A 27,500-nucleotide genomic window follows, 5' to 3' on the forward strand; every position below is an offset into this window, starting at 1 on the left:
AATCTAAACCGTCAGATTTTATTAGATAAAAAAGGAAAAGTTACTCATGTATACAGAATTGCATATATATGCAGTTTCCAGCGTTACCTGCATATTGCAGGCCTGTTGACAATTGGATAGATAGTCTATAACAATATTCTACTGACCTTTTGTTAATACATATTTACAGTACGTCAAAAACACACTTTTAGGGTCAGCTTTAAATTTATATTAAGATCTGATCATAATTCAAAAAGTTTCCCCAATGAGGACATTTAATTTACTTATTTTGCTCATAAATTTTAAATGTTCTTTCATTGTTATGGGTCAACAGCAGGCAAAGATTACAATGTGGTTACAATATCTGGAAAATTAACCCTACACTTTAGTTTAATTTTATCAGGAAAAAGTCCTATTTGCTATCACAAATTCTAAAACTGTGCAAAACACTGATTACCTGATAATTAAGTACTGTTAGTTTGTTAGGAATGTTGAGGCAACTGTGGTAAAACATGAAAGCCATGGTCAAGTACTGGATTTCATCTCTCTAAAGAGCTCAAAAAAGTGTGTTACAGCTCAGAAAACGGTCTTTGTTGCATTCCAGAAGAGAGATCTGTGCATTTACTGCTTCAGCACGGGCAGCTCTCTGGGTTTAAAGAAGGCTTGAGACATTCCCATTGCATAAATGTACACCTTGCAGTCCACCACTATTTTCTCTTTCTGCAGCAGCTCTATAAATATATCAAAAAGAAACCATGATGAAAAGCAAAATATATGGGTCAAAGACAAAAGCATTGTTTTATTTGTGTTCGTAATTACACTCAACAAATCCATTGGTAAATTTAAAACACAATTCGTAATTACACAAATCCAATTCGTAAATTCAAAACACGATTCGTAATTACACAAATCCATTTCATAAATTCAAAACACGATTCGTAATTACACAAATCCATTTCTTAATTTCAAAACATCATTTGTAATTACACAAATCAAATTCGTAAATTCAAAACACGATTTATAATTATACAAATCCAATTCGTAAATTTAAAACACAATTCGTAATTACCCAAATCCAATTCGTAAATTCAAAACACGATTCGTAATTACACAAACCCAATTCGTAAATTTAAAACACGATTCGTAATTACACAAACCCAATTCGTAAATTCAAAACACGATTCGTAATTATACAAACCCAATTCGTAAATTCAAAACACGATTCGTAATTACGCAAATCCAATTCGTAAATTCAAAACACGATTCGTAATTACGCAAATCCAATTCGTAAATTCAAAACACGATTCGTAATTACGCAAATCCAATTCGTAAATTTAAAACTTGATTCGTAATTACACAAATCCAATTCGTAAATTCAAAACACGATTCTTAAGTACACAAATCCAATTTGTGAACTTAAAACTTGATTCATAAATACACAAATCCAATTCGTAAATTCAAAACAAAATTCATAATATCCTTAAACCCAATTAATTTAAGGAAAATATTTTGACTTGTGAATTTAAATATAGCGTGTCGCATTTATGAATTGTGTTTTGAATTTACAAATAGGATTTTGTAAGTGAATTGTGCTGTGCATGTATAAATTTTATTTTGTAAATTTATGATTTCTGAGACTGGTCTGGCTCCATAATTGTTATTTGATGCAGACACATCTCTTTTTAAATCTTTTTTTCACATCTATTTTTTTCTTATAAGGATTATCATTTCTCATCAACAATATCGTTACTCACCATCAATTTTTTGCTGAAATTCATCCAGAGGTAGAAGAATAACCTCCACAAATTCTGAGAAACAAAAGACATGCTTTCAGGAAAACAAATAATCAATGATGGCAGCATTTATATTAGAAAACAAACCCATACCTCCATCACCTAGACATACAAGATGGAAAAAAGAGAAAGAGCAATCGTTTAAAAACACAACATGAATTTCAACATGACTGTGTTAGATACAGTAATGCTCCTTTACTCACCCAGCTGCTGTGTGGGGTTTATATTTTCAATGTCGTCTCCATTAATATGCACCATAACAATCTTTGTGCTGCAATTAGACAAGCCCGGGTCTAAACATGTAACTGAAAGATGGAAAATGTAACCGATGTTATCAAACCATGCAAGATTATATACATTTCATCGTGTATACACACATATTAAATGACTTTTACCTGGTGTAACGCCCACTACCTCCCCTTTGTACCCAGTTTCCTCCTTCAGTTCTCTCAGAGCAGCAGTTTCAGCACTCTCGTTTTCATCTATCAGACCTGAGATATTCATGCACAGGCAATAATCAATAACTGTTATGTGTTATACTAAACAATATGAGACTGGTATCCTCAGACCTGCAGGAAACTCCAGTGTGTTGCATCCCATGGGTGGTCGAAACTGCTTGACCATGACGACGCAGTCTTTGTGTAGAGTCCTCTTCAGGAGAGCTATGATTCCCACACCTTTAGATCAAATTTATTAATATTTAGAGCATTGAAGCATAGAAAGAGAGAACATGAGAGTGTTTGAAAGCGTGCACACACACCATCAGCTGCAGTGTTGGCGACTCGGGTTGTTCTCTTCACTGTTTCCCATGATCTGAAGAGACAAAGTTCAACAAAGTCATTTAACGTGGACAATTTTAAACATTTTCTCAGCATGTGTTATTTTAAATATGTTTTTTATTAGATAGCTTGATGGAATAAAATATTAAACACATTATTTTAATTATCAACCCACCCAAGCAGCAACCATTTTATACACCTATATATCAACCTTATTGAACCATATTAGACTACCGAACTATATACATGTCTAAAAAACTACATACTTATCTATATTCCCAAAACAACTACCTACAAATTCATCCAGCTACCTACTTATTTATCCAAATACATACCCATCCAACGACTATCTGCAAACTAAGTTATCCACATAACTACCTACAAATGTATCTAACTTCTACCAGTTTATCTACTTTACAAACTACTTACAGATCTTTTATCCATATGACATAAGTGACATATGTCATTTTAAGCTGTATAGAAGTTCCTTGAAGCATATCTAGTCTAATATTATTTTCTGTCATCATGGCAAAGAGAAAATAAATCAGTGTCTGTCTGTCTATCTGTATATCCATCCATCTATCTATCCATCTATCTATCTATCTATCTATCTATCTATCTATCTATCTATCTATCTATCTATCTATCTATCTATCTATCTATCTATCTATCTATCTATCTATCTATCTATCTATCTATCTATCTATCTATCTATCTATCTATCTATCACACACACATGACCTTTGACCTATAACCAAAACAACAAATAAATGTCAATCATGTCGTTACACATATTATTAATGTTTTATTTCCCACCTATAAGGAATAAATTGATGCCATCCACCTGTAGATACGTAGATGAAGAGGCGCCCTCTAGTGTACCTAGGGTGATAATGGTCTGTGTTCGAACTGGCTAAAATGTGTAATGACGTTAGCCGTTTCAAACATAACAGGGGGCGCTAAACTGCGGTTTTCTCTGTGTTATTATCTATGGTTTAACAGAGTAAATGAATGTTCACAGTATGTCTGATAATGTTTTTTTCTTCTGGATAAAGTCTTATTTGTTTTATTTTGGCAGTAATAAAAGCAGTTTTAAATAAATATATATATTTTTGAATAATTTTAAGGTCACTAATTATCTCCTATAAGCAGTATATTTTTCAATGGTCTCCAGAACAAACCATCGTTATACAATAACTTGACTAATTACATTGACCTGCCTAGTTAACCTAATTAACCTGGTGAAGAATTTACATGTCACTTTAAGCTGTATAGAAGTTTCTTGAAGCATATCTAGTCTAATATTATTTACTGTCATCATGGCAAAGAGAAAATAAATCAGTGTCTGTCTGTCTATCTGTATATCCATCTGTATATCTAACTATCTATCTATCTATCTATCTATCTATCTATCTATCTATCTATCTATATCTATCTATCTATCTATCTATCTATCTATCTATCTATCTATCTATCTATCTATCTATCTATCTATCTATCCAATTACATTCCAATCCACCAATCTACTTTAATAACTACTTATTTGTTCAACTACCTATCACACAGGGGTGGATTTACCAATAAGGGACCCAACCGGCCGCTTAGGGTCTAGACATATATATATATTTGTCTAGACATATATAAGACTTATGAATTATATACAACATAATTTTCTATAACATTTTAAATAGTGAGGGTCTAACAAATAATGACATAACTAATGCATCTGCACAAATTTCCTACCCCATCATCTAGTTATTAACCCACTAACCTACATACAAGGAAATATGTATTGTTAAAATAAACCAATTCAAACAATATTATTTATCTGATTGTTGTTTCTTGTCATTTTGCTACACTATAAACCAGATTATTCCAATTATATATCTAGAAATAAACAGGAAAAATACTTCAGCGCGTTTGATGCAATTAAAAAATAAACCAGATTATTTTGATCAATGAGAGTATTATCACGTCCACTCAGTCCAGAGGTCACATATCATTCACATACAGTCACCGATCAATACCTGGTGCTTCCAGAAGGATCCACATAAGTGGTTTTCTCAAGCTTCACCCAATTTCCACTCGCTACCAACTAAAATTCAACACAGAGAGGTCAAATTTAGTATGAAAAAGCAGTTTATAACAACGTTCGATTGTTTACATTATAACAAATCAAAACTTTAAAACGGACCTATGCCTTTAAAAGCAGATTCTTACCTCCTCTTTGATTACATGAGGTTCTGTTGTGGTGGCTTTCGTTGGAGAGCTCATCTTGATCAGTCTGAACAGCTACAGTAATTCTGCACGTACAACAGAAATTAAGTTACAAGGCGCATGATGTTGTCATTGATGACCTCACAGCCTATTTATACGACTGAACACATGACGACATAAACAATATGTCATAATCGTTTAAGTTAGATTGGTACATACCAGCAAAATTGCGGAAATGTGTCAAATAAATCACAGCGACTTATCCTGACAAACCAAGTGATGTTGTTTAGTTGGTTTTCACACATGTAATCACGTGTTCACCGAACATCTGCCTGCGTGTGTGCAGCTAAAATAGTTCCCCCTCTTGCTGTCTCGATGTTATCGCTGTACACATAATACTGTTAACCAGTTCAACTTATTTAAAATAAAAGAAGTAAGTTAGCGTGTAAAATTCAGAGTGATGGTTAAAACAGAGTTTCGTTTAAACAGAAAAATGCGCAGTTGTGAACCGGAACTGCTGTTATGTGGTACTATCGCCATGTCGGAATGTTTTTGAGGTTGCACAGATTACCAGTGTAACTTTCAGGCAGCATGAAGAAGGAGCAGGTTGTCAACTGTCAATTTTCTGTTTGGTATCCTCTATTCAAGAAACACACTATTAAAAGGTATGCAAGGTGCTTGCTTTATGGTAATATATAATGATCGGGGCTCACAGGTACAAAAAAGGAAAAAAATCACGCGCTAGGCTATTAAGTAACATTATATAGCAACGTGTACTTAAATACCCATTTATTCTCCAACCATCACACTTACCTACCATCTTAAAGTCTATAATACGTACTATAGCATGTCTTCGAATAATGATCGACATTTTAATTAAAGTATTATGTTGTAGGTAAACATTCAGTGATGATATGTTCTGTTTCCCCAGCCTGATTTTACCCATACCTCAAAATGTAATCGATTACCTATTAGATGATGGGACACTTGTGGTTTCTGGCAGGTGAGATTTGGACAAAAGTATGGTACTTAAATAACTGCAGCACTTTCCTGTCTTGTCTTTATTAAATAAATGTCTTATTGTGTCTTTTCATAGTGAGAACAACAATTCACAAACACAGGACAACAACAGTGACTCTGACGAGGAGGACATTCAGGTCAGAGTGTGTATTTGTGCTTTTGTGACATATCAGGCCACAAATCTGTATAACGATATAGATATGACACAGATATTACAAGAAAGTGGTGAATTGTGGTGGTGAAGTATTATAAGTACTTATAAGCTCAGAAAGCCATCACCTTTTGGGACTATTATGAACTACTTTCTAACAGAGGCTACATGTGCTGTTGAAGATTACATATGAGAGGTTTGCACTGACTGTGGGCTATATTTCGTGTTGTTTTTTTAAACCCAAATAAGGACTAAATGTATGCTCTGTGTAGTTTTTCTGTATTTGATAACATATCAGAGACTGTAAGTGTCTGTATGTGTTCATACATGTTGCATCTAGTTATTTATTTTACATGATTTCAGATGTTACAGTAGGCTATTTCGCATTATCATTGATCTGCAGTTATAATCCTGTTCATAGAAAGATTAGTAATGAACATTTATACACAAGTATTTATGTGTATAAAGCATCTGTTTCGTGAGAAGTGCTTCTCATAGGATATGTGAACAACCTGTACGGCGTTACATTTTCTTTGAGTAAAAATTACATCATCTGAAACTTTCTGTAGTACACCACGTCCACCAACAGGGTACCATTTTGGCAGTGGAAACGCAAGCTTCAAAAAAAAGTGACACGTATCATACCTCTCAGTGGAAACGTGCCATAAATCAAATAGAATTAGTTTATTTTAGAAAATATAACAGCATACCGTTTTCCATGAGGGTTGGGTTAACGGATAGGATAGGGTTAGAGCAATAGAAAATACAGTTTGTCCAATGGAAAGCAACGTAATGTCCCCACAATTCACAAAAACAAAGCTGTTGGAGTGAACTATATTGTACATTAAGAAATCTGAAATAACGCAGCTTTCTTAATTCTCATAAATGCTTTTGATTCCAGTGGACTGATGATGAAACTACAACGACAGTTACAGTGAGTCTTATTCCTCAATCAAATTGAGGTAAAGTTGGCTTTATTTTCGTGCATTTGTACATTTCTGAACAGTGACAACTCGTGACACTGTGCCTATATTGTTTACCGTGCTACTTTGACTGAATTATCAGTCTGAAACCATATAAATGCAGCTGCTAAGTATGCTTTGAAGCAAGTGGTGGACAAATGCCACATTTCCCCATCTTTTATCAATGTTTACATTTTAAACAAGCAGCAAAAGGAGTGGGATGCATTGGAAAATATTGAATTATACGAAATACAACCTGAAATCTCAAACAAACTTTTAAGACTTGATCAAGTGGTTTTTAACAGATGTGGTATTGGACATGCATGAATAACCCATGGTTTTTTGCTCCAAGATGAAAACCCTATACTGTGTGTTTGTACTGCACATGTTTTACTGGACTGTCCTGCTTTTAGGCGGTTCATTCCGCTGTGGCGACCCCAGATTAATAAAGGGACTAAGCCGACAAGAAAATGAATGAACGAATGAATGTCCTGCTTTTAATGATTCCAGAAGACTTTATGAAATTAAATCTCTCAAGGACAATTTTTAGCAAAGTGAATATTTCTTTTAGAATTTGTATGATGTGTTAACATTGTATACAGTCAATTGAATAGTGCTAATGCTGTTTTGAATGGTCATAGGGTTTCAGTAATGTAAGATAATGTATTTTTGTTGGCCTGTGTTTGTGAATTAACACTTAAACTCTTGTTTAATTTATGTATTCGTTTGTTTGTTGATTTTTAATTGTATTTTTACTATTGAAATGTTCCTGCCTTGAAAATAGCCTTGGTTGCTGACATGGCATTGAATAAAAAAATACATTACATTACTTTGCATTACTGAAACCTTATGACCAATCAAAACAAGCACTATTCAATTGACTGTGAACAGTGTTGTACTTTAAGTCAGTCATTGGCTGCTAATATCCATTCATTCATTTTCTTGTCGGCTTAGTCCCTTTATTAATCCGGGGTCGCCACAGTGGAATGAACCGCCAACTTATCCAGCAAGTTTTTACGCAGGAGATGCCCTTTCAGCCACAACCCATCTCTGGGAAACATCCACACTCACACTCATACACTACAGACAATTTAGCCTTCCCAATTCACCTGTACCGCATGTCTTTGGACTGTGGGGGAAACCGGAGCACCCAGGGGAAACCCACGCAAAGACAGGGAGAACATGCAAACTCCACACAGAAACACCAATTGAGCCGAGGTTCAAACCAGCGACCTTCTTGCTGTGAGGCAAACGTGCTACCCACTGTTCCACTGCCTCGACGGGCTGCTAATATGATTTCCCTAATTATAATTTGTAAAGGAATACTTTTCTAATATTATATCGTCATAGAAAAAGTCGGAATGTGCAAACATAAAACCAACTTTACCTCATTGTCAACTTATGTTAATACTTTTGCATATACTAAATTATTATTATTATTTTGCAGGCTCCAGAATTTCCAGAGTTCAATGTAAAAGTGCAAGAAGCAATAAATGTTCTGGGCGGCTGCATTTTCCCAAAGCTGAACTGGAGCGCTCCGAGGGTGAGGAGATTCTACGGTTGCGTTTTAATCAACATGAATGTATAGTACTTATACTATCTGTTTTCCTGTCAGGATGCAAACTGGATTGCCCTGAACAGCTCCTTACAGTGTCAGAGTCTAAGCGAAATCTTCCTGCTTTTCAAAAGTTCTGATTTCATCACGCACGATCTCACACAGCCGTAAGCGTCTATGATGGCTCACTGGTGCATAAATGCTGATTTCCATGTTGTCAGGTTGGTTAATGTTAATACTTTGATACCTGACAGATTCCTCCACTGTAGTGATGATTCTCCAGACCCAACTATAAATTATGAGGTACTGAAAATATATTTCTTCCCACCGTTTTGTTTCATTGCACACTATCATGTTCACTGTTGCCAACTTATTTTTCAGAAGAAACTTCTAAACGGGGAACAGGTTGTTGCTAATTGAAGCTGCCATTGTGTCATGTGTCATTGCGATGTAGTTGCAACTCAAAACTGAATCTTTTTGTAATCTACAAAACAAATAAAGCGTTTTCTCAAATTGACTGGCCATCTCATGAAAAAACATTATTTGAAATATTAATAATAATAATAATAATAATTTGTATAAGTAACAGAAATGCTTAACCTTTTAGGTTTATTTTTTATTTACAATTTATCTTTTAAAAGGTAACTCTTTGAAAGTTGCTAAAAGTAGCCAAATTAATGTTAAATACTGCTAAATTTGTTTTTAGCTTGTTTGTTTTAATTGACTTTAATTTTAATACAAAACCCTGCAAACAGTACAGAATATTAACTTATTATTACTCAGAATGTACTTTCTACCCCAACGTTAGTTAAACAGGAATACCATTTACAATACATGATCAAGTAAAATGATATGAGATATTTGTAATAATAAAATAATAATAATAATAATAATAAATAATAATAATAAAAGATAATAAAAATAAATTGATACATTTAATTTGACCTGTGTTTGTGCATGTATATAATAAAATAAATAAATATAAAAAAACATTCTTTACATTGAATTTTAGATGTCATCTTTCCAAAGACTTCCCATTTACAGTGACTGAAAGAAGACCACAGGTTTTTAAAACTCTCCGCTTTATCTCTGATTACATATGTAAATTTTTTAAGAGCAAGATTAGCAGACATCTCTTTTATACATTGTGCAAGAACATGTCTTTGGGTATTTTTTCATACCAATGCTAGGTGCTTTTTAAAAGAAAATGTTGCTATGGTAGTATAAAAGGTTTTTTTTTTGTAGGATTGTTCTAAACAAATTAGTACTTCAAAAGATGCAAATGAGATATTTATTTTAAAAACATACAAATTCTGAACTGTAGTTTTTTAACAACATTATATATAACACTATTTAGTTTATTTAATTAAATTTAATTTAATTTTTAACTTAATTATTTTATTTATTTTATTTTAATTTTATTTGATTAAATGTTACCTGTTGAATAATGCTTAAAATCTTATAAATATATTTACTAAATTCTAACTTGTATCTGATTTTTGTGCAGTTGGTGTTGAGAAAATGGAGTGAACTCATTCCAGGAGGGGAATTTCGTTGCTTTGTGAAAGAGAACAAACTAATCGGTATGAAATTTCAACATCTATTAAACTAAAAAAAGAATATTCTGTTTTATAATCCTTAAGAGGAATACATTGCATATTTTTACGAATATATTTTTTTAAAAATGTCATATATACTGAGATCATGTTTGATATTATTTTAGCGATATGTCAGCGAGATTATACACAACATTACCAGCACATCGGCAAACAAGAGGCCAGCATCTCCACCTCTATACTTCAATTCTTCAGAGACAACATTCAATACCAGTTTCCAGATGAGGACTGTAAGTGTAGAAGAGGTTGAATTTTGTTTCTTACTTTAAAAACATGCGTTGACAATAATCATACCACTTTTTTGTGCAGTTGTCCTGGATGTTTACAGAGACAGCTCAGTAAGTTTTACATTTAAACATGTCATTTTCTGTAGTGTATTTTACTTCGTTTTATAGTATTCATCAACATATTACAAAAGTCTAATATTCAGAATGAAATAATCAAATCAAGCAAAGAAAATAACAATTGTAAAACACAAACCTTAAAAAGTGTGTGTTTCTAAAGGGACGTGTGTGGTTGATTGACTTCAATCCGTTTGGTGAAGTCACAGACTCGCTACTTTTCACGTGGGAGGAGCTCACGTCTGGCAAAAACCTCACAGCCAATCAGACACAAGAGGAAACAGCGCTGCCGGTACTTCATACTTTAAAAGAAAAGGTCTATGTTTTACATCAAACCCTATTGGAATATTATAATAACAGCATGTGTACTACATTATATTAGGATGGACCTGCTTTTCGGTGCACTAACAGTGAGGTGACAGTACAGCCCAGCCCATGTCTGTCCTACAGAATCCCACGAGACTTCTTGGACCTGACCACAGGCGAAGATGCCTATAAGCTCATTGATTTTCTTAAGCTGGTAAGATATTTAACAAATAAAAAACAAAACAGTATGTCTGTAGAAAAAGACTGGAAAACTATAACACTATGATGTGTTGTTCATACAGAAAAATGTGGAAGAGTTGTGTGATAATTATTCTCCAAATGTTAATGTCACTTATTTGACAACAACCAATTAAAATCACATTTTGAGATTTCAGAATTATTTCAGAGAAGTCAGAATTATTATTAATTATTTATTAAATTTAAACTTTTATATATTTTTTATTTACATACTATACTATTTTTAGATATTTTTAAATTGTATCATTTGTTTAAATACTGTGAACATTTTGATTAATCTGTTAATTATCGCTTGAGAAATATTTGAAAAAGAAAAAAATAACCCTCAACTGTATATACCGTACAGCAGAAAATCAATATCAGAGACAATTTTTTACATTTCAAACTCACTACTTAGTTTTATTTTGAAGTTTTTCAAACATGATCTTAAAAAACAACACAGTTTTAAGCTTGTTTCGTGTTTTCTGAAGCTCAGTATTTAAAAAATAAGATTAGGAAATGAACGCTTATAAAAACTTAGTAGTAGTACTCAATAATTAGATGTAAATAATAATAATGATAATAATTAGTAGTAGTAGTAAAAGCTGTAAATGTAGTAGTCCATGATTAGAACAACAATGTAAAAAAAAAATCCAGTGCTGTTTTTTTTTTTGGTCCAGATATCTTTTTTATACTGTTTTTATATAATATTGTATACAGTATCTCATAGAAAATGCTTAAAAAGTGCTCTTTTACACCTGTTAAGTAGGATAACTTTAAATAGGAATAAGCTGCGATCTCGAATTTTAGCAAATTGAATGTAGGAAACTGTAAAATATTCTTCAATTTTAATCTCCACTGTGTATATATAAGTTGACTGTGTGATATACAGTTGAAGTCAGAATTATAAGCCCCCCTTTGAATTATTTTCTCTTTTTTTAAATATTTCCCAAATTATGTTTAACAGAGCAAGGAAATTTTCACGGTATGTCTAATAATATTTTTTCTTCTGGAGAAAATCTTATTTGATTTATTTCGGCTAGAATAAAAGCAGTTTTTAATTTTTTAAAACCCATTTTAAGGTCAATTTTTAGCGTCTTTAAGCTATATATTTTTTCGATAGTCTACAGAACAAACCATCATTATACAATAACTTGCCTAATTACCCCAACCTGCCTAGTTAACCTAATTAGCCTAGTTAAGCCTTTAAATATCACTTTAAGCTGTATAGAAGTGTCTTGAAAAAATCTAGTCAAATATTATTTACTGTCATCATGGCAAAGATAAAATAAATCAATTATTATAGATGAGTTATTAAAACTATTATGTTTAGAAATGTGCTAAAAAATCTGCTCTCCGTTAAACAGAAATTGGGGAAACAAAATAAACAGGGGGGCTAATAATTCTGAATTCAACTGTATATATTGACATATTTCTTTTCTGTGTCTTCTCAGAAGAGGGGTCAACAGGAGGAGGAGGAGGAGTCTAATGAAGAAGGGGAGGAGCCTCAGTAGTAAACTGGTGTATATCTGTGCCACCTTCCTGTAGTTTACTTCAAGTTGTATAGAAGTGAACTGGAAGACTCTGATTGGCTGCTTCAGGATTAAGATGAAGCTTAAGGTACTAAACCTTGTAGGAAGCTCCTCTTACTGTATATAATTGGATGATCGGTGCTGACCAACAAAGTCCCTGTCAATACGTCTGTGATGCAGAAAACATTTTTATGCTTTCTATCTGTAATAATGCACAAACACTCTTAACACTTTCACTGTGCAATAGATGTTAAACTGTGCTACGAAGTAATAAAAGAGATGTTTAATAATGCAAAATGTCCCTGTCTCAATGATTATATTGTTTTTAATGTGCACATCATATCCAAAATCACAAAACAAATCTCGGCTGATTTTTCAGCATCCACATGAGGGCGCCAAACACCAAGACAAATATATTGTGGATGGGAATAATTGCAAATACTTAATTTTTCTATTTTAATTTCAACATGCATACAATTAATTAGGATTTCAATCGAAAACACAGTAAGCTAAAATATTAGAGAATTTAAAATGCAATGGAAATGTGTGTAGTATGTTTATATATAGTTCACACTTATAGTTTGCAAAAATGTTAAATTAGCTAAAATTGTTGTGTTTAATTAGAAAAAATAAAAGCCTCATCTAATCAGAACAAACTAAATTAATGAATTGTTGATAGATTTTGGATTACTAGTACAAATAAAAGATATATAATATAATATTGCCATATTTTAATGTTATCAGACAATGATATTTATCTGGAGAGACTGAAAAAATATAATAAATATATGAATAATTAAATACTTTAAAAAGTGAATCCTTCAAAAATGGTAGAATTTTTATCAAACGTATACCAAAAACTGTTTTAGATTGTTATCTTATGTATTATTTACCGCTCTTGTTCTATTTTTATTGATATAATTTGTTATTATTATTATAGAAGAGTGAGATTTATAAAATGCTATAAATTTGATTTGGTTTTGCCATCTTTTTCTCTCTCTCAATTCAATTGAATTTAATAATTGCTTTATTGGCATGACAAATGTTACAAATGTATTGTCAAAGCATAAAGCTTACATTAAAAAGAACATGTATATTAAGAAACATAGTAAACGCAGTAAATAGTAGTATAGTATTAGAATATATAGTATAATAATAAAAATAATGATATAATAATAATATAACGACAAATAATTATAATATTAATAAAAAATGAAATAATAATATAATGAAATTAATAATAATAAATAATTATAACAGTAATAAAAATATAACATAATAATAAAAAAAATAAACAATAATAAGAACAAAAATAATAATAATATAATTATTAATAATAATAAATTAATAAAATACAAAATACATAAATAATAAAATAAAATAATAAATCTGAATAAACTGTACATTTAACAATAAACATTTATTTATAAAACAGTCATAACAAAACAATAAAAACAATATTTATTAATTTATAATGGTAATACACAACATGTTTATATTGTAACACCCTACAATAAATGTATAAATGAACTATATCTGCATTAGAGAAAGGCATTATAATATGTTCCAGCATAATGATTAACATTAATATATACATGCATCGCATGCTGTATAAGATTGATATGACCATACCAAGATTTTAACAATAATTATTTCTATGTTTGTATATGAAATTAGCATTAACCTAAATTAAAAATGTAATTAAAAGCATAAATTAAAGCATAAACCTGCATTAAAATGTGTTAACCTGAATCTAATAAAATAACTATAACCAAATAAAGCGTACTGTATAGTGCTCCTTCTTCCCAAAACGTCTCTTATTGTTGCATTTGCACTCAGATGAATACAGAAATCCCATTAACATATTAATTTGAATTTAAGTAGCAATTATACGATCAAGCGAGACACATCTTTGTTAATATTTTTTTATATCTGCAGTTGCTGGGTAGAAGGAATCGGGAATGTTTCCAAATCATGAATGACAACCCAAATGCACAAGTGGACTCAGGATTGGGTGGAGAAATATCTTTTTAGAAGCATTGGGGAGAAAAAAAAAAAAACAGCTGATGGGGGTTGGTGGTGACGGACTGTCAGATCAAACTGCTTTAGATTTGCTGACTCAGAGCTGGTAAAGAGAGAAAGAGGACAAGAGAGACAGAATGCGAAGGGAGGGACAGATTTTCCAGAACGGAGAAACTGCAGTGGTTTGCAGCTGGAATACTCATGAGCCGTAGACTACAGCATGAGGAGCTGAATGAACACACACACACACTCAATACTGACTTCACTGATGCAAGTGACCAATCTACAGCCAGTCTGACATGCACCAAGCAGAAATTGGTGCTACTTTTAAGGCATTATATATAAATATATAATGAGAATATCATTTTCAATCCTTAAAGTATGTCATATTAGGCTGAATAAAGGCAAATGAGCATCTTGGGGTGTAATTATAAAATAAATATATAAAATAAAATAAAAATAATAAAATAATGATTTTACTTTTAAATATAATAATAATAATAATAAATATGTAAATTTTAAATAGAATAAGTATTTATTATTTTTATTTAATTTAATTACATTTTATTTTATTTTATTTTATTTTTTATTTAATTTTATTACATTATTTAAAAAAATTACTTTGATTTATTTTATTATTTTCAATTTAATTTAATTTTGTTTAGTTTTTTTGTTTTGTTTTATTGTTTTTCATTATTTTATTATTTTGTTTTGTTTTGCTTTGTTTTATTTTATTTTTTTCATTGTATTATTTTATTATTTTTTATTATTTTATTTGTTTTGTTTTGCTTTGTTTTATTTTATTTTTTTCATTGTATTATTTTATTATTTTATTATTTTTTATTTATTATTTTTTATTTGTTTTGTTTTATTTTATTTTATTTGATTATTTTTACTTTATTTTATTTTATTTTGTTTATTTTTATCTTATTTTTATTATTTTTTATTGTTCATTTTTATTATTATTTCATCTTATTTTTATTAATTGATTATTTTATTTCATTTCGTTTTATTTTATTTTGTTGCATTTTATTTTATTTTATTTAGTTTAGTTTTATTTTATATATTTATAATATAATTACACCTCAAGATGCTCATTTGCCTATATAAATAGCTGTATCGTGTTATTAATACATACATCATCGCCTGCAATGTAAATGCAATTGTTTTCAAAGTACATTTGTGTTCATTTGGTGTATGTAAAAGCTGATGCACGTCTTAAAATCATGGTATACATTAATTTTAAAGTGGTTTTTACACTTTATTAACAAAGGGCTCTTGTAGTAGAACATTAAATCTACTTTGTGCATTACTGCTAAATATTGTTTGACTCTGACTTTGTGTGAATTGTTCTGCCTGATCGCATGTAGAGGCATTAATCATCTCCCTCCACGTGCCGGGATGCATGTGATATCAATGTGGCCGCTGTTCTATTTCCTACAGAGCGGGCTGGGAATTTTAACTTTATTAAAGCAATTGATCTGAACAGATGCATGCTTCTTTTTTTCAGTTGGACTTGAGCATGCTTTTGGTGCAATGCGAACAATCCACACAGCCTCACGGTCTCTCCTCCTCCTCTCCTTTCCTCTCTCATATGGCAAGCCAATATAACATGCATTTATTAGTATAACCAAGTAGAACAGTCTAGTGGCCAGATTCCACTGAGTGGTACGGTACGGTTCGGTTTGGTACGCTTTTATGGCAGTTTCAACTGTCAAAAGGTACCTAAAAGCAAACCGTACCTTACCACTTTTTGGGTACGTTTTCCAAAGGGTACCTAGCAAAACAAGGGTACCTTCAGCTGTGCTATGGGCCCAGCTCCGGGCCACAAAATAAGTTTTCCCTCTGCCTAAGTACCGCAAAGAATGACAGTCCTGAAATGGCCCATAACTGGATTAAAGACAAGGGCCACACATGAGCCATAACCAGCCTGAATCTCAGGCAATTTATAACCCTTAACTGGCCCTGAACTGGGCCAAGGTTTATTATTGGTACCGATTCTCAGCCATAAGTTACTTTAACCAGAAACCCCAAAAACTGAGCCATAACCCAGCTTAACGTTACCTAAACAATGTGAACAATCGCTACACTGATCTGGGCCACAACCTTCCCATTCACAACTGGCATGTATGTAGTTACAAATGTATACAAATGTAGTTTGCCGTCATGCATGCAGTGCCTTCATTGCCATGCATGGGCCACATTCGTCTGACATCATGCATGCCAGTGCTGACAACAGGCCAGCAGTGCCATAATGGCCCACATTTGGGCCAAGTCCATTTGCCATGTGGGATTGTGTGCCCCCTTAAAGACGGTGCCACCGCTGCCAAACCCAGGCCATGTCTGGCCCACATGCTGCATGCCACTGCCAAATGAATGCCTGCTATGCCAGCTTTATGCTAAATCTGGGCCAGAATTCTTGATGTCGCAATATGCTACCCATTCGATTTTTGTTACCAGTGAAAATTTTAATGTGGAGTATAGTGTGATATGAAGCTATGATATATCCCAAACCTACCTATTCCCTAACCCCAACCTCAGAACCATTCAACAACAGTATTGGTAGCCTAATCTGATGGATAACTTGTCACAAGTGACTAATTAAAAAAAGCTTGCTAGTCGATCAATGTGAATATGGCTTGCCATACTTCTCGTGCATTTGCTCTTTGTCAGGTCGCGCCGTGAGGAGCAGTGCATCTTCCTCCTCCTCCTCATTCACTCTCTCTCTTTCTCTCCTCATTGCCATAACAACAGATGCAGCGCATCAGTCCATCCGCGCAGGATCAACCTTCAGCATCAGCATCAGCATCATCCGCGCGGGGCGGAATAAACCCGCACCGGTGCCGTTAAGACACCGCAAAGGTGACACGCACGCACGCGCCACTCTCAACTATTTACGTCAAACCGTTTAAGCAGCTGCAGGGTGACGAGCGCACGCGGGAGATCCTCTCCGGGGTTATTCGGTAACGGTACAACCGGGGAAGGCGAGAGAAGCCAGTCAAGGAGAGAGAGAGCAGGAAGTGCAGCGTGGGAAAGCGGGGAAAATCTCCGGGGATCTCCAGCGCTCACTTCTCCATCTACGGTCCTCCCCGTTTTTTTCCGCCATGGCTCGGGAGAACGGAGAGGCCGGCGGGGACTGCTCGTGGAAGAAGCAAGTCGATAATATCAAGGAGATTTTTGAATTCAAGGAGGTGCTCGGGACGTGAGTAACTTTGTTTTTGGCTTTGACGTGCGCCTGTAACCGAAACCGCGTACCAAAATTTCCCCTAAACGCAGTAGTTATAATTACTATTCCATCTTAAACCAGTCTAAAAGGGTATGTGGTCTTCTGGGTTGGTCTGGTTTGTTGGTTTTACAGTTGCTGTGCGTATTTTGGTGCAGGAGAGCAGTTTGACATTTATCTGAACACCTGTTTGGTCAGGAGAGCAACTAAAACAGGTCAAAACCAATAAGCCTCCAGGCTGGTTTAATATGTTATAGTTTCAACAAGGGCTGCTGTAAATGATCATTTGTAAAACGATAATCCCTTTCAAACTGCGTTATTTTGGATAGTTGCGTCACTTTTTTGTTCATGTACACTAACAATACAAGTTTTAATATTTAAAAACTTTGTAATTATAAAGTTCTGGTCAGGTTGAAAATTACACACTGACAATCAGGGGGTCAACCTTTTCGGTAATGTTATTTTGTCTAATACATCCTTCTGTTAATCAAATGTATGCATCTCTCATTTAAAGTTTTCAGTGTTTTGTGGGATATGTTTGTGTATTCTGACCTACATTATCTTCTGATTAATTATTTCAGAGGTTACTGTAGGTCAAACGATATAAACTATGCATCTAATTTTAAATGTAGAAACAAACACCTATTATACAAGAGTCTTGTGAATGCTTCATGTCTATTGGCGTAGACTGATTGACATAATTATTAATTCACAATGGTAATCCATTATAGGAGTGGTCAAATGTGCGTTTATATTATCTATCATATTAAATAGTGATATTAGTATTTAAGGTACAGATCAGAGCAAACTAATTCTCACTATTTAGAGGGCTGACCCCCCTTGCATGTAGTTTTGACGTCCTTCAGAGGGATCAAGCATTAATTAGGGGGGTCATTCCCCACCACAGCCCCTTGTAATTCACACCATGTTTCTGAGCTTTAAGGTTTTTGGATTACATAAATATATGAAGAGTTTAGATGCAAAACCTCTAAGGGTCATCTGAAATTTTCATCTAAAATGAGCATTTTTCTCAGGCTGTTGTGTTGTTTCAGTAATTTTACTTTTATTACAAAGAATAGGTTATTTTCATTGCATTTAAAGTGAACTAACTGAACATAAACATAGGAACTAAGAAAAACACAAGTTTTAGAGGAAAATTTCACATGGCACTTAAATGTTTTTGCATTTAAATTCTTCATATATATATATACACACACACACACACACACACACACACACACACACACACTCACATCATGTAATGTAATAAATTGTCACATAATATGAATATGTAAATAACTATGTTTTGATAAAAAATGTCAGAGAGAACCTTCTAGTTCAGAGGTGAAGGTTTATTTTTAAAACCAGGGGTGCATTTCCAAAAACCATCGTTAGCCAACTAAGGTTGCAAGTTGCGTCGTTACAAGCATAGTTTGTTGATTTGGCGTTTCCCAAATCCATTGTTCGCAACATTGTTCGCAACATTCGCAAACTGCATCGCAAACTTGTGCACTTGCAACTACACCCCTCAAACTGTAATAAGAAGCATAGTTCTTGGTTGTGTTCTATTCCCAGTTATCCCCACTATACCCTATTAATTTAGAATGTTCCAACATTTAAACTTGGAATGATTAAAAATATAAATGAAAGTCATCTCTCTTAGGTGTAATTTGTTTTACAAGATATTTTTTTTACAGTTCAGTTTAAGCAATCTCGTACAATGGCGAAAGCTATAGATGACCTATTATTTAAAAGCAGAATTTACTTTACGTCTCCAAAGCTTGTGAAAAAAAAAATATAGCATACACTAATGCTTTTAGATTATTTATTAAGAAATGCATCTGTAGGCCTATATGACAGGGACCCAGGGGCGTATTAACCCAATAAGCAATGTAAGCGATCGCTTAGGGCCCCAGGAAATCTGAGGGCCCCCAATAAATACCTAGAAATATAAATTATACCTATAAACTATAACATTGTTTTGGTGTAGAGTCTAACAAATGCAGTCTTAATGGACTGTAATTAATACAACTACACAAATTTGTCCCCCATCCTGAATCACGGAGCAGTCTAGCAGTCAAATTGGCTAAAGGTTTAGTTTTAAAAACAAAATAGTTTGTTTATTATTTTTATTTGTAAAATCATTTTAGGGAAAAAATCAATAATGTAGAGATTGCAAGAGAAAAAAACACCAATATCAATAAATAAGTACAAAGTACAAAAAGTACAAAGGGTGCATAAAAAAAGTACAAAGGGTGCATTTTAAGACTGCTTGGCCCCTTGGCTGGAATTGCTAAGGGCCCCCAAATCAATAAATCCACATGCATGATGGGCCTGTCGGTTAGAACCTTTCTACATTCCCCCTCACAGATGTCATGAAGGGTAATATTAGCTATATGAACCAAAATCAATCTTTGTACCAGGCTGTAAACACCTTTTTTTCTGCTGTAAAGTTGGCCATTTTAACAGTGGGGTCAATGGAAATGTGCTCTATTACGGAGCCAGGACTAGCGGAATTTTGATGAATTGCAGTTTCAGTTACTTCCGTATTTGCTTCACGAGGGAGAGCGAGAGGTTGCCGCTTGGTTATAACTAACGTGGTTCAAATGACGGAGAAACTACGGTTTTGGGAAACACTCCTCTCTACATCATTCTTTTTCCAAATAATGCATCGTACTATGATAGTTCAGCTGCGAGTTATGTTGCTGTTTGGGAAATGCACCCTAGAGTGGTGTCAAAATGATAAAGCTCATTGCACATTTTTAAATTAATGACAATGAAATTAAAAATGATTGATAAAGACCGTCAAATTGAGTGTAAATTTGAAAAGGTTGCAGCAAGATAAATGCATAATCCCAAGTAAGGTTATTTATTTAAATGGTTGTGAATATGGCCACCATAGTAACTTGTGTGTAAGTAACTGCCCAAGTGTAACCCATATCTTCTTGCTTTTAAAGACCAGTAAGCAATCACAATAAGCAACCGCTGCTGGAAAATACATCCAATATTAACCAATTAGCTCTTAGATCTGATCTTAAACCATCAACAAATGCTACTTTAAAATGGTCAGACTGGTTTCAGGCCAGCTGGAAACTATCATCGACAACGCAGCTACAAGATGAAACAGGATTTTAAAACATGTTATCCTTCCAAACCTCCAAAGGTTTTGCTTTACACAAGAATAGTGGTTAAATGCAGGGAGTCTGAATGCACTGCAGTTCTTTAGGGGGTTTAAATTAAGAAAGAAAAGTCATATAAAAGCGTTTGTTTGATGCATAAAAGGACATGAGGGTTTCTGTTAAACCACATGCATTGCCTTTGCTGCAGCTGAGGTCATGCACGTGTGTTTGATAATAAATCGTGGGATTGTTTTGCAATGTGCAGCCACTTCCATCATCATGCATGCATGCTTTCACAATGCTGTGTTGGTTTGCTCCTAGGTTGTTCGTTTGCTGATATCCAATCCAGTGCTTAAAGATAAACCTATATGCATCTTGGCTACATCATGCACCAATGCACTGTTTTTGTTGTGCATCATCCTCACAGGCCTGTACTGTGTTTATACGTGCTGCGACAGGTCGCCCCGGTCGCTTTGACTGCAGTAATTTAATCTCTGTGTAGTAACCGGGAGAGCGTCGGATTAACCAGGTTGGATTATTGCACTGGAGGAAGACGGTCCTCGAATAGATTGTGTCCAAATTTCATAATGCACGCCTGATAGGTTTACTTAAACACCCCCTGTGGTGGAAATCATGTTTGTTATTTTTTTTTGCTTGTCATTTTAGTGTTTTTAATATGCTTAATGGAGCCCTATGAAAAAAAGAAACATTTTTAAAGGGACAGCTCATGCAAAAATGTACATTTGCGCACTCTCAACTGGATCCAAACCTTTGTGTTTGGTTGAACACAATGGAAGATATTTTGAAGAATGTTATAAAAGTGGTAGCCATTCACTCCCTACTATGGAAGTCAATGGCTATTGCTTTTCCTAATGAAATTACATTTTTGGGTGAACTATCCCTTTAATAGCTGGCATACAACGGATTTTTGTTTTGCTGAAATGACCAAATAGACCAGGGGTGGCCAAACTTTTTGTATGAAAGGCCAAAAATAAATATACCAAACTATTTTACATTAAGTGAAGTTTATTCATAAACTAATTTCAAGAGGATCACGTGCTTATGATTTATCATGGCCGGTCTCGCATTTGCTAATCACTATCTTCCAATCACATGAGCCCTAAGCTACTATAAATAGCCACAGTTTTCAGTTCACTTTATCTTCGTTTTCCCCGGGTTCTCCGGTTTCCTCCCACCATCCAAAGACATTCAACATACATAACAACCAAGCTTTGTCTAATCCCTTGTGTTCCCTTAGCTACCGCAACAGGGGAGTTCTGAGATCCACCGAGCTCAGGCTCCCCTCTTGCTCTGCCAACAGGGAGGAAGCCCCGGGCTCGAGGAGCCCTTGAGCTCGGGGCTCTCTCCCGGGACAGCATGCCAAACAAGCTTTTATAAATCATCAGCTAAGTGTGAACTCTTGAAACTGCCATTTGCTAATTCACTTCATAATATAAAAAATAAATATACCGAACTATTTTACATGCCATGGGCAATTTCCTAATTCACTTCATAATATTAAAAAATACATAGAAAGCATTACTTTGAATCATATAAACTAATGCAGTATAACAATATAAAACAATCAAATTTTTATCACAGTAGAGTTCAATGCTGGATACAATAGTCAAGCAGAATCTGCCTTTGGCAAATATTATGCACACATGACCAGTCGTCTTCATTATGCTGTGATAGATCTATCTATCACACTATCACACTATCTATCTATCTATCTATCTATCTATCTATCTATCTATCTATCTATCTATCTATCTATCTATCTATCTATCTATCTATCTATCTATCTATCTATCTATCTATCTATCTATCTATCTATCTATCTATCTATCTATCTATCTATCTATCTATCTATCTATCTATCTATCTATCTATCTATCTATCTATCTATCTATCTATCTATCTATCTATCTATCTATCTATCTATCTATCTATCTATCTATCTATCTATCTATCTATCTATCTATCTATCTATCTATCTATCTATCTATCTATCTATCTATCTATCTATCTATCTATCTATCTATCTATCTACGTGTTTTCTACAGGTTGCTAGGTTACCGATACTACAGTTAGCCACTCTTAAGCAGGTCACATACCAGATGTGCCGCTCGGCGCCGCGACAAAGTTAAAAGTATTGCACACTAGACGTGCACATTCGCATGATATTTAACATGAAACTAATCAGATGGCGCTCTGTGGCAAGGCAGAAATATGAACAGTGTCCTGAGTCGTGGCTGGGCGCCGCGGACATCCGCCGACTTCCAGAGCCGGTGTGTGTACCGCCGAGCTGCGTTTTTGGTGTGCGACCTGCTTTACTTGGTGGAAACACCTAATTCACATATTATTTTGCAAAGATTTGCTTCACATTAGGATAGAAACACGGCTTATAACTCTATTCATCAAGCGGTTTGCTTTTTGAAACTTTTACAGACTTTTTTTTACGTTCACAAACATGTAAACTCTTGTCGATCATTCCAGTTGTAAGAACAACAAATATTAACTTGACTTCTAGTTGTTCATTTGTAAAAGTGGCAGAAGGTAGATTTTTCCGATAAATCATCTGTTGAATCAGCCTGATCTCACGCGAAAACATAAGTATTTAGTGGCTAATTCGTACAAATTCATACGTGTTCAGTCGTACTAAAATGTACGATTTTAAAGATAAGGCGTGGCACCCAACCCCACCCCTAAACCCAACTGTCATTGGGTGATGAGAAAATCATACTAAATTGTATGAATTAGATTGTTCGAATTAGCCACTAAATCAAAAAATTACGAATTGCTGCGAGACTGCGTTGGTTAAACTGCATCACAATCATCACAACAACTGCAGAAGACCTACTGAAACCCACATAGACCAAAGATTCTCACAGAAATCAGTCAAGTTTGGTGAAGGAAAAATCATGGTTTGGGGTTACATTCAGTATGGGGGTGTGCAAGAGAGGGACAATCCTTCAGCAGGATAGCGCTCCTTCTCATACTTCAGCCTCCACATCAAAGCTCCTGAAAGCAAAGAATGTCAAGCGGCTCCAGGATTGGCCAGCCCAGTCACAAGATGTAAACATTATTGAGCATGTCTGGGGTAAGATGGAGGAGGAGGCATTGAAGATGAATACTAAGAATCCTGATTAACTCTGGGAGTCATGCAAGAATGCTTTCTTGCCATTCCAGATGACTTTATTAGTAAGTTATTTGAGTAATTACATAAATGTATGGATGCATCCTCCAAGCTCATGAGAGTCATACACAATATTCAATATTTTACCACTGCACCATATTATATTCTTTACTTTACATTATTTCTGTTAAGTGACAAGACTTTTGTCTAAGCAAAGTCAGACCTTACTGTCCTAATTAAATAATTAAAAATCAAGGCATGATCATCTTTTATTTTGGTAAAATAAGCGTAATCTAGAAGCCTTTGCCTTTCATATAAGCCACTTCAGACACTAAATGATCAACTAGAAGTCAAGTTATTATTTGTTGTTCCTAAAACGTGGATATGCCACAACACTTTTGTCAGGTAGCATATATTAAACCTATAAGAATAGTAATATCACATCACAAATGAAGAGTTTTTTGAATGGAAGAGCTCTGCTTCTCTGAGCACACATCTATTAAACCAATGATTAGGTGGATCTGTGCGCAATGTGAAGATGCTGCCGTCATAGCAACCCAAAAGACAGGAGTCATGGCAACTCCAACTGGCCCGTTCATGCACACCATTAAGAGGGTCTCACCGATCTTCATTTCCCCCTTATAAAAACGCTGCTGGCATCATACAGTCCTTTCCCGCCCACGCTCAGGCGCACACAGATTTCATTTATCCACCCACAGACATCCAACCGGCCATTGTAAACCAACACCCAGCATGTCTGATCTTTACTGTGTTCGCAGGATAGTGCTATTGTTTCCTTTGGAAGTATTGATTATGGATTGGGTCTAAAATGGCAAGGAAAAGCCGCAGAATATACTTGCTCGTTCGCTCTAGCCAGGACTTTCCCTGAAGAACGACAGCTGTGTTGGCGGTGTGGGTATTTCTGCCCATATTCTTGACGGATGTGTCAAACTCAACAGTTGGGCTCTGCAGGGGCAGCTATCTAAAAGCGTGTGTTTTCAGAAATGAAGCACTTTTTCGCTCGGAGACCTCGGATATTACATATTCTCGGCCATCTCACACTTGGAGTCGCATGAATCATTCATTTCCAGCTTGTTTGGCCCTGATTGACCACACAGGGCTGACTTGACTTGCTTACATTCTTGCGTTTCTGTTTGCGTACATTTAGTGGTCGTTCAGAGCTTTTAAATCCGCATGAACTGGAAGCTGCGACCATTTTTATTTTTGTATTGTGACGCAGTTCCTGGAGAAACTGAATATTTGGAAACACTTTATTTTATTGGTACAGTTGAGTATAGTAGATTGTCTGATTAATATCTGCTGATACTGCTCCTTGAACAGACGTTTAACTGACTATAACTTTTAGTTCATGCGGATTTAAAAGCTCTGAATGGACGACAGAATTTAGACTTCTGAGTGAACTATCCCTTTCACTTTTATAATTGGTTGTAGTTATACAGGTTAAGTGTATACGTTTTGTAAATAATCTGTTCTGTAAAATATGAATGTTTTTGCTGTCATGCTCAAATTTAGAGCATTTTTTTTCCAGATTTTTATTTTATTTTAATTGTTTTGAAAAGCTATGAATTTATATACACTAAAGTATACATTGCTGTTTAATAGCCAATATTTTAACTAACTTTAATTAGAGTTTAAATTCAACAATTACAATTAAATTAAGAATTAAATTAATTTAAATAGGACAATTGCAATATTACAAACATTTCCATTTAATTTTATTCAAAGAATTTTGGTTGACACAAAAATATTAAGCAGGATGTTTAACTCTAATAATATTTCGCATTATTAATGAATTATAAATCAATTAAGTAGCCATCTTGAGCATAAAGTACATCCTTTCAGAGACAAAAAAATGTATAGATGCCATTTTATTTTATATTTATATGTAAAAAAATAGTTCATTCATTTTCTTTGAGGCTTAGTCTCTTTATTTATCTGGGGTTGCCACAGCGGAATGAACCACCAACTTATCCAGCATATGTTTTATGCCGCGGATGCCCTTCCAGCCGCAACCCATCACTCTCACTCACATACATACACTACAGACAATTTAGACTATCCAATTCACCTGTACCACATGTCTTTGGAATTGGGAAGACCGGAGCACGCGGATGAAACCCACACGAACACGGGGAGAACATGCAAACTCCACACAGAAACGCCAACTGACCCAGCCGTGGCTCGAATCAGCGACCCTCTTGCTGTGAGGCGAGAGCGCTACCCACTGCCCCACCCATAATATTTATTTAAATTTACTGAAAAAAGTAAAGTTTTACTTTAATATATAACATATTAATGTCTATATATAACAAATTATATGCAGAGGTTTAAGAAATCTAATCCAAAACGTTGTTCATAACAAATTATGATGTTTACCACCATCAACAATAATATAATCATCTATGAATATGCAGCAAAAGTCTTGTCCATTCTGCATAATCCCTATGAGAGACATGAGAATGGAGTGTAGTGTTTCATGTGTGTGTGAACGCCTCCAGTGTTGCTCTCTGAACTGAATTATTCAGCATGCCAATCGCCCAGAGGCCACAGGAGGTCATGTGATCACTCAACAGGTGTGTGTGTGTGTGTATGTGTTTGTCAGGTACAGCATGCTACTGTTAGAAAACTCAAGGCACAGCCGAAAACACACACACCGTCATGCAGCAGGTGAGGCGAGAGGACAGAAAGGAAAAGCAGAGGAGAGAGAGGAGAAAAAAGAAAGAGAGGAAACATTGAGGCCATGGAGCCCTTAATTGCCTGCTCCATTTTCAGGCCTGTGCTCCTGGCTTTGTCCTCTATTTAAGCGAGTCTCTCTCTCTCTCTCTCTCTCTCTCTCTCTCTCTCGCATCCCTCTGTTTTTCACTGTACTTTATTAAAGTGACTTTTGCAGGGCGAGCCAGAGTTCAGAATGAGATTCTATTATAAAATGCTTGTCACAGATAATCGCGGGGAGATCGTGTTGTTTAATTCTCCGAAGATGAACTAGATAGAGCTGAATTGTTATTATCTATCCATCCATCCATCCATCCATCCATCCATCCATCCATCCATCCATCCATCCATCCATCCATCCATCCATCCATCCATCCATCTATCTATCTATCTATCTATCTATCTATCTATCTATCTATCTATCTATCTATCTATCTATCTATCTGTCTGTCTGTCTGTCTGTCTGTCTGTCTGTCTGTCTGTCTATCTATCTATCTATCTATCTACTCTTTGTTCTATCTATCTATCTATCTATCTATCTATCTATCTATCTATCTATCTATCTATCTATCTATCTATCTATCTATCTATCTATCTGTCTATCTGTCTGTCTGTCTGTCTGTCTGTCTGTCTGTCTGTCTGTCTGTCTGTCTGTCTGTCTGTCTGTCTGTCTGTCTGTCTGTCTGTCTATCTATCTATCTATCTATCTACTCTTTGTTCTATCTATCTATCTATCTATCTATCTATCTATCTATCTATCTATCTATCTATCTATC

The 27,500-nt window shown here is 34.5% G+C and overlaps 3 protein-coding genes across 6 annotated transcripts in view; 2 read left to right on the plus strand and 1 right to left on the minus strand.

Annotated features, from left to right (window-relative positions):
- Window positions 1–27,500, minus strand: part of nudt5 (nudix (nucleoside diphosphate linked moiety X)-type motif 5) — a 123,378-nt gene that overhangs the window by 3 nt on the left and 95,875 nt on the right. Inside the window, 10 exon segments of one of the 3 annotated variants that reach the window (NM_001002086.1) lie at window positions 1–710; window positions 1,734–1,787; window positions 1,866–1,874; window positions 1,976–2,077; window positions 2,168–2,263; window positions 2,342–2,449; window positions 2,533–2,585; window positions 4,579–4,646; window positions 4,772–4,854; window positions 4,988–5,102. The exon segment at window positions 1–710 is cut by the window's left edge and continues 2 nt beyond it. In NM_001002086.1, coding sequence (NP_001002086.1) covers window positions 601–710; window positions 1,734–1,787; window positions 1,866–1,874; window positions 1,976–2,077; window positions 2,168–2,263; window positions 2,342–2,449; window positions 2,533–2,585; window positions 4,579–4,646; window positions 4,772–4,825 — 654 coding nt within the window. In that variant the 5' untranslated portion in view covers window positions 4,826–4,854; window positions 4,988–5,102 and the 3' untranslated portion in view covers window positions 1–600. 3 annotated transcript variants of the gene reach the window in all.
- On the plus strand, window positions 5,333–12,785 carry cdc123 (cell division cycle 123 homolog (S. cerevisiae)). 2 transcript variants are annotated; one of them, XM_087246287.2, is made up of 13 exons: window positions 5,333–5,433; window positions 5,700–5,771; window positions 5,865–5,925; window positions 6,841–6,873; window positions 8,349–8,444; window positions 8,517–8,623; window positions 8,711–8,759; window positions 9,964–10,039; window positions 10,180–10,302; window positions 10,382–10,410; window positions 10,577–10,705; window positions 10,796–10,933; window positions 12,414–12,785. In XM_087246287.2, exons 1-13 carry the CDS (start codon window positions 5,360–5,362, stop codon window positions 12,468–12,470), a joined length of 1,044 nt encoding a protein of 347 aa, XP_087102413.2. In that variant the 5' UTR covers window positions 5,333–5,359; the 3' UTR covers window positions 12,471–12,785.
- The window catches only part of camk1da (calcium/calmodulin-dependent protein kinase 1Da), a 95,297-nt gene continuing 85,268 nt past the window's right edge, over window positions 17,472–27,500 (plus strand). Inside the window, 1 exon segment of the mRNA NM_001123060.1 lies at window positions 17,472–17,712. Within this exon segment, the coding sequence (NP_001116532.1) occupies window positions 17,615–17,712 (98 nt within the window). The 5' untranslated portion in view covers window positions 17,472–17,614.

This window comes from Danio rerio, chromosome 4 (assembly GCF_052040795.2).
Source record: "Danio rerio strain M-AB ecotype USA chromosome 4, GRCz13ab, whole genome shotgun sequence".
Lineage (NCBI taxonomy): Eukaryota > Metazoa > Chordata > Actinopteri > Cypriniformes > Danionidae > Danio > Danio rerio.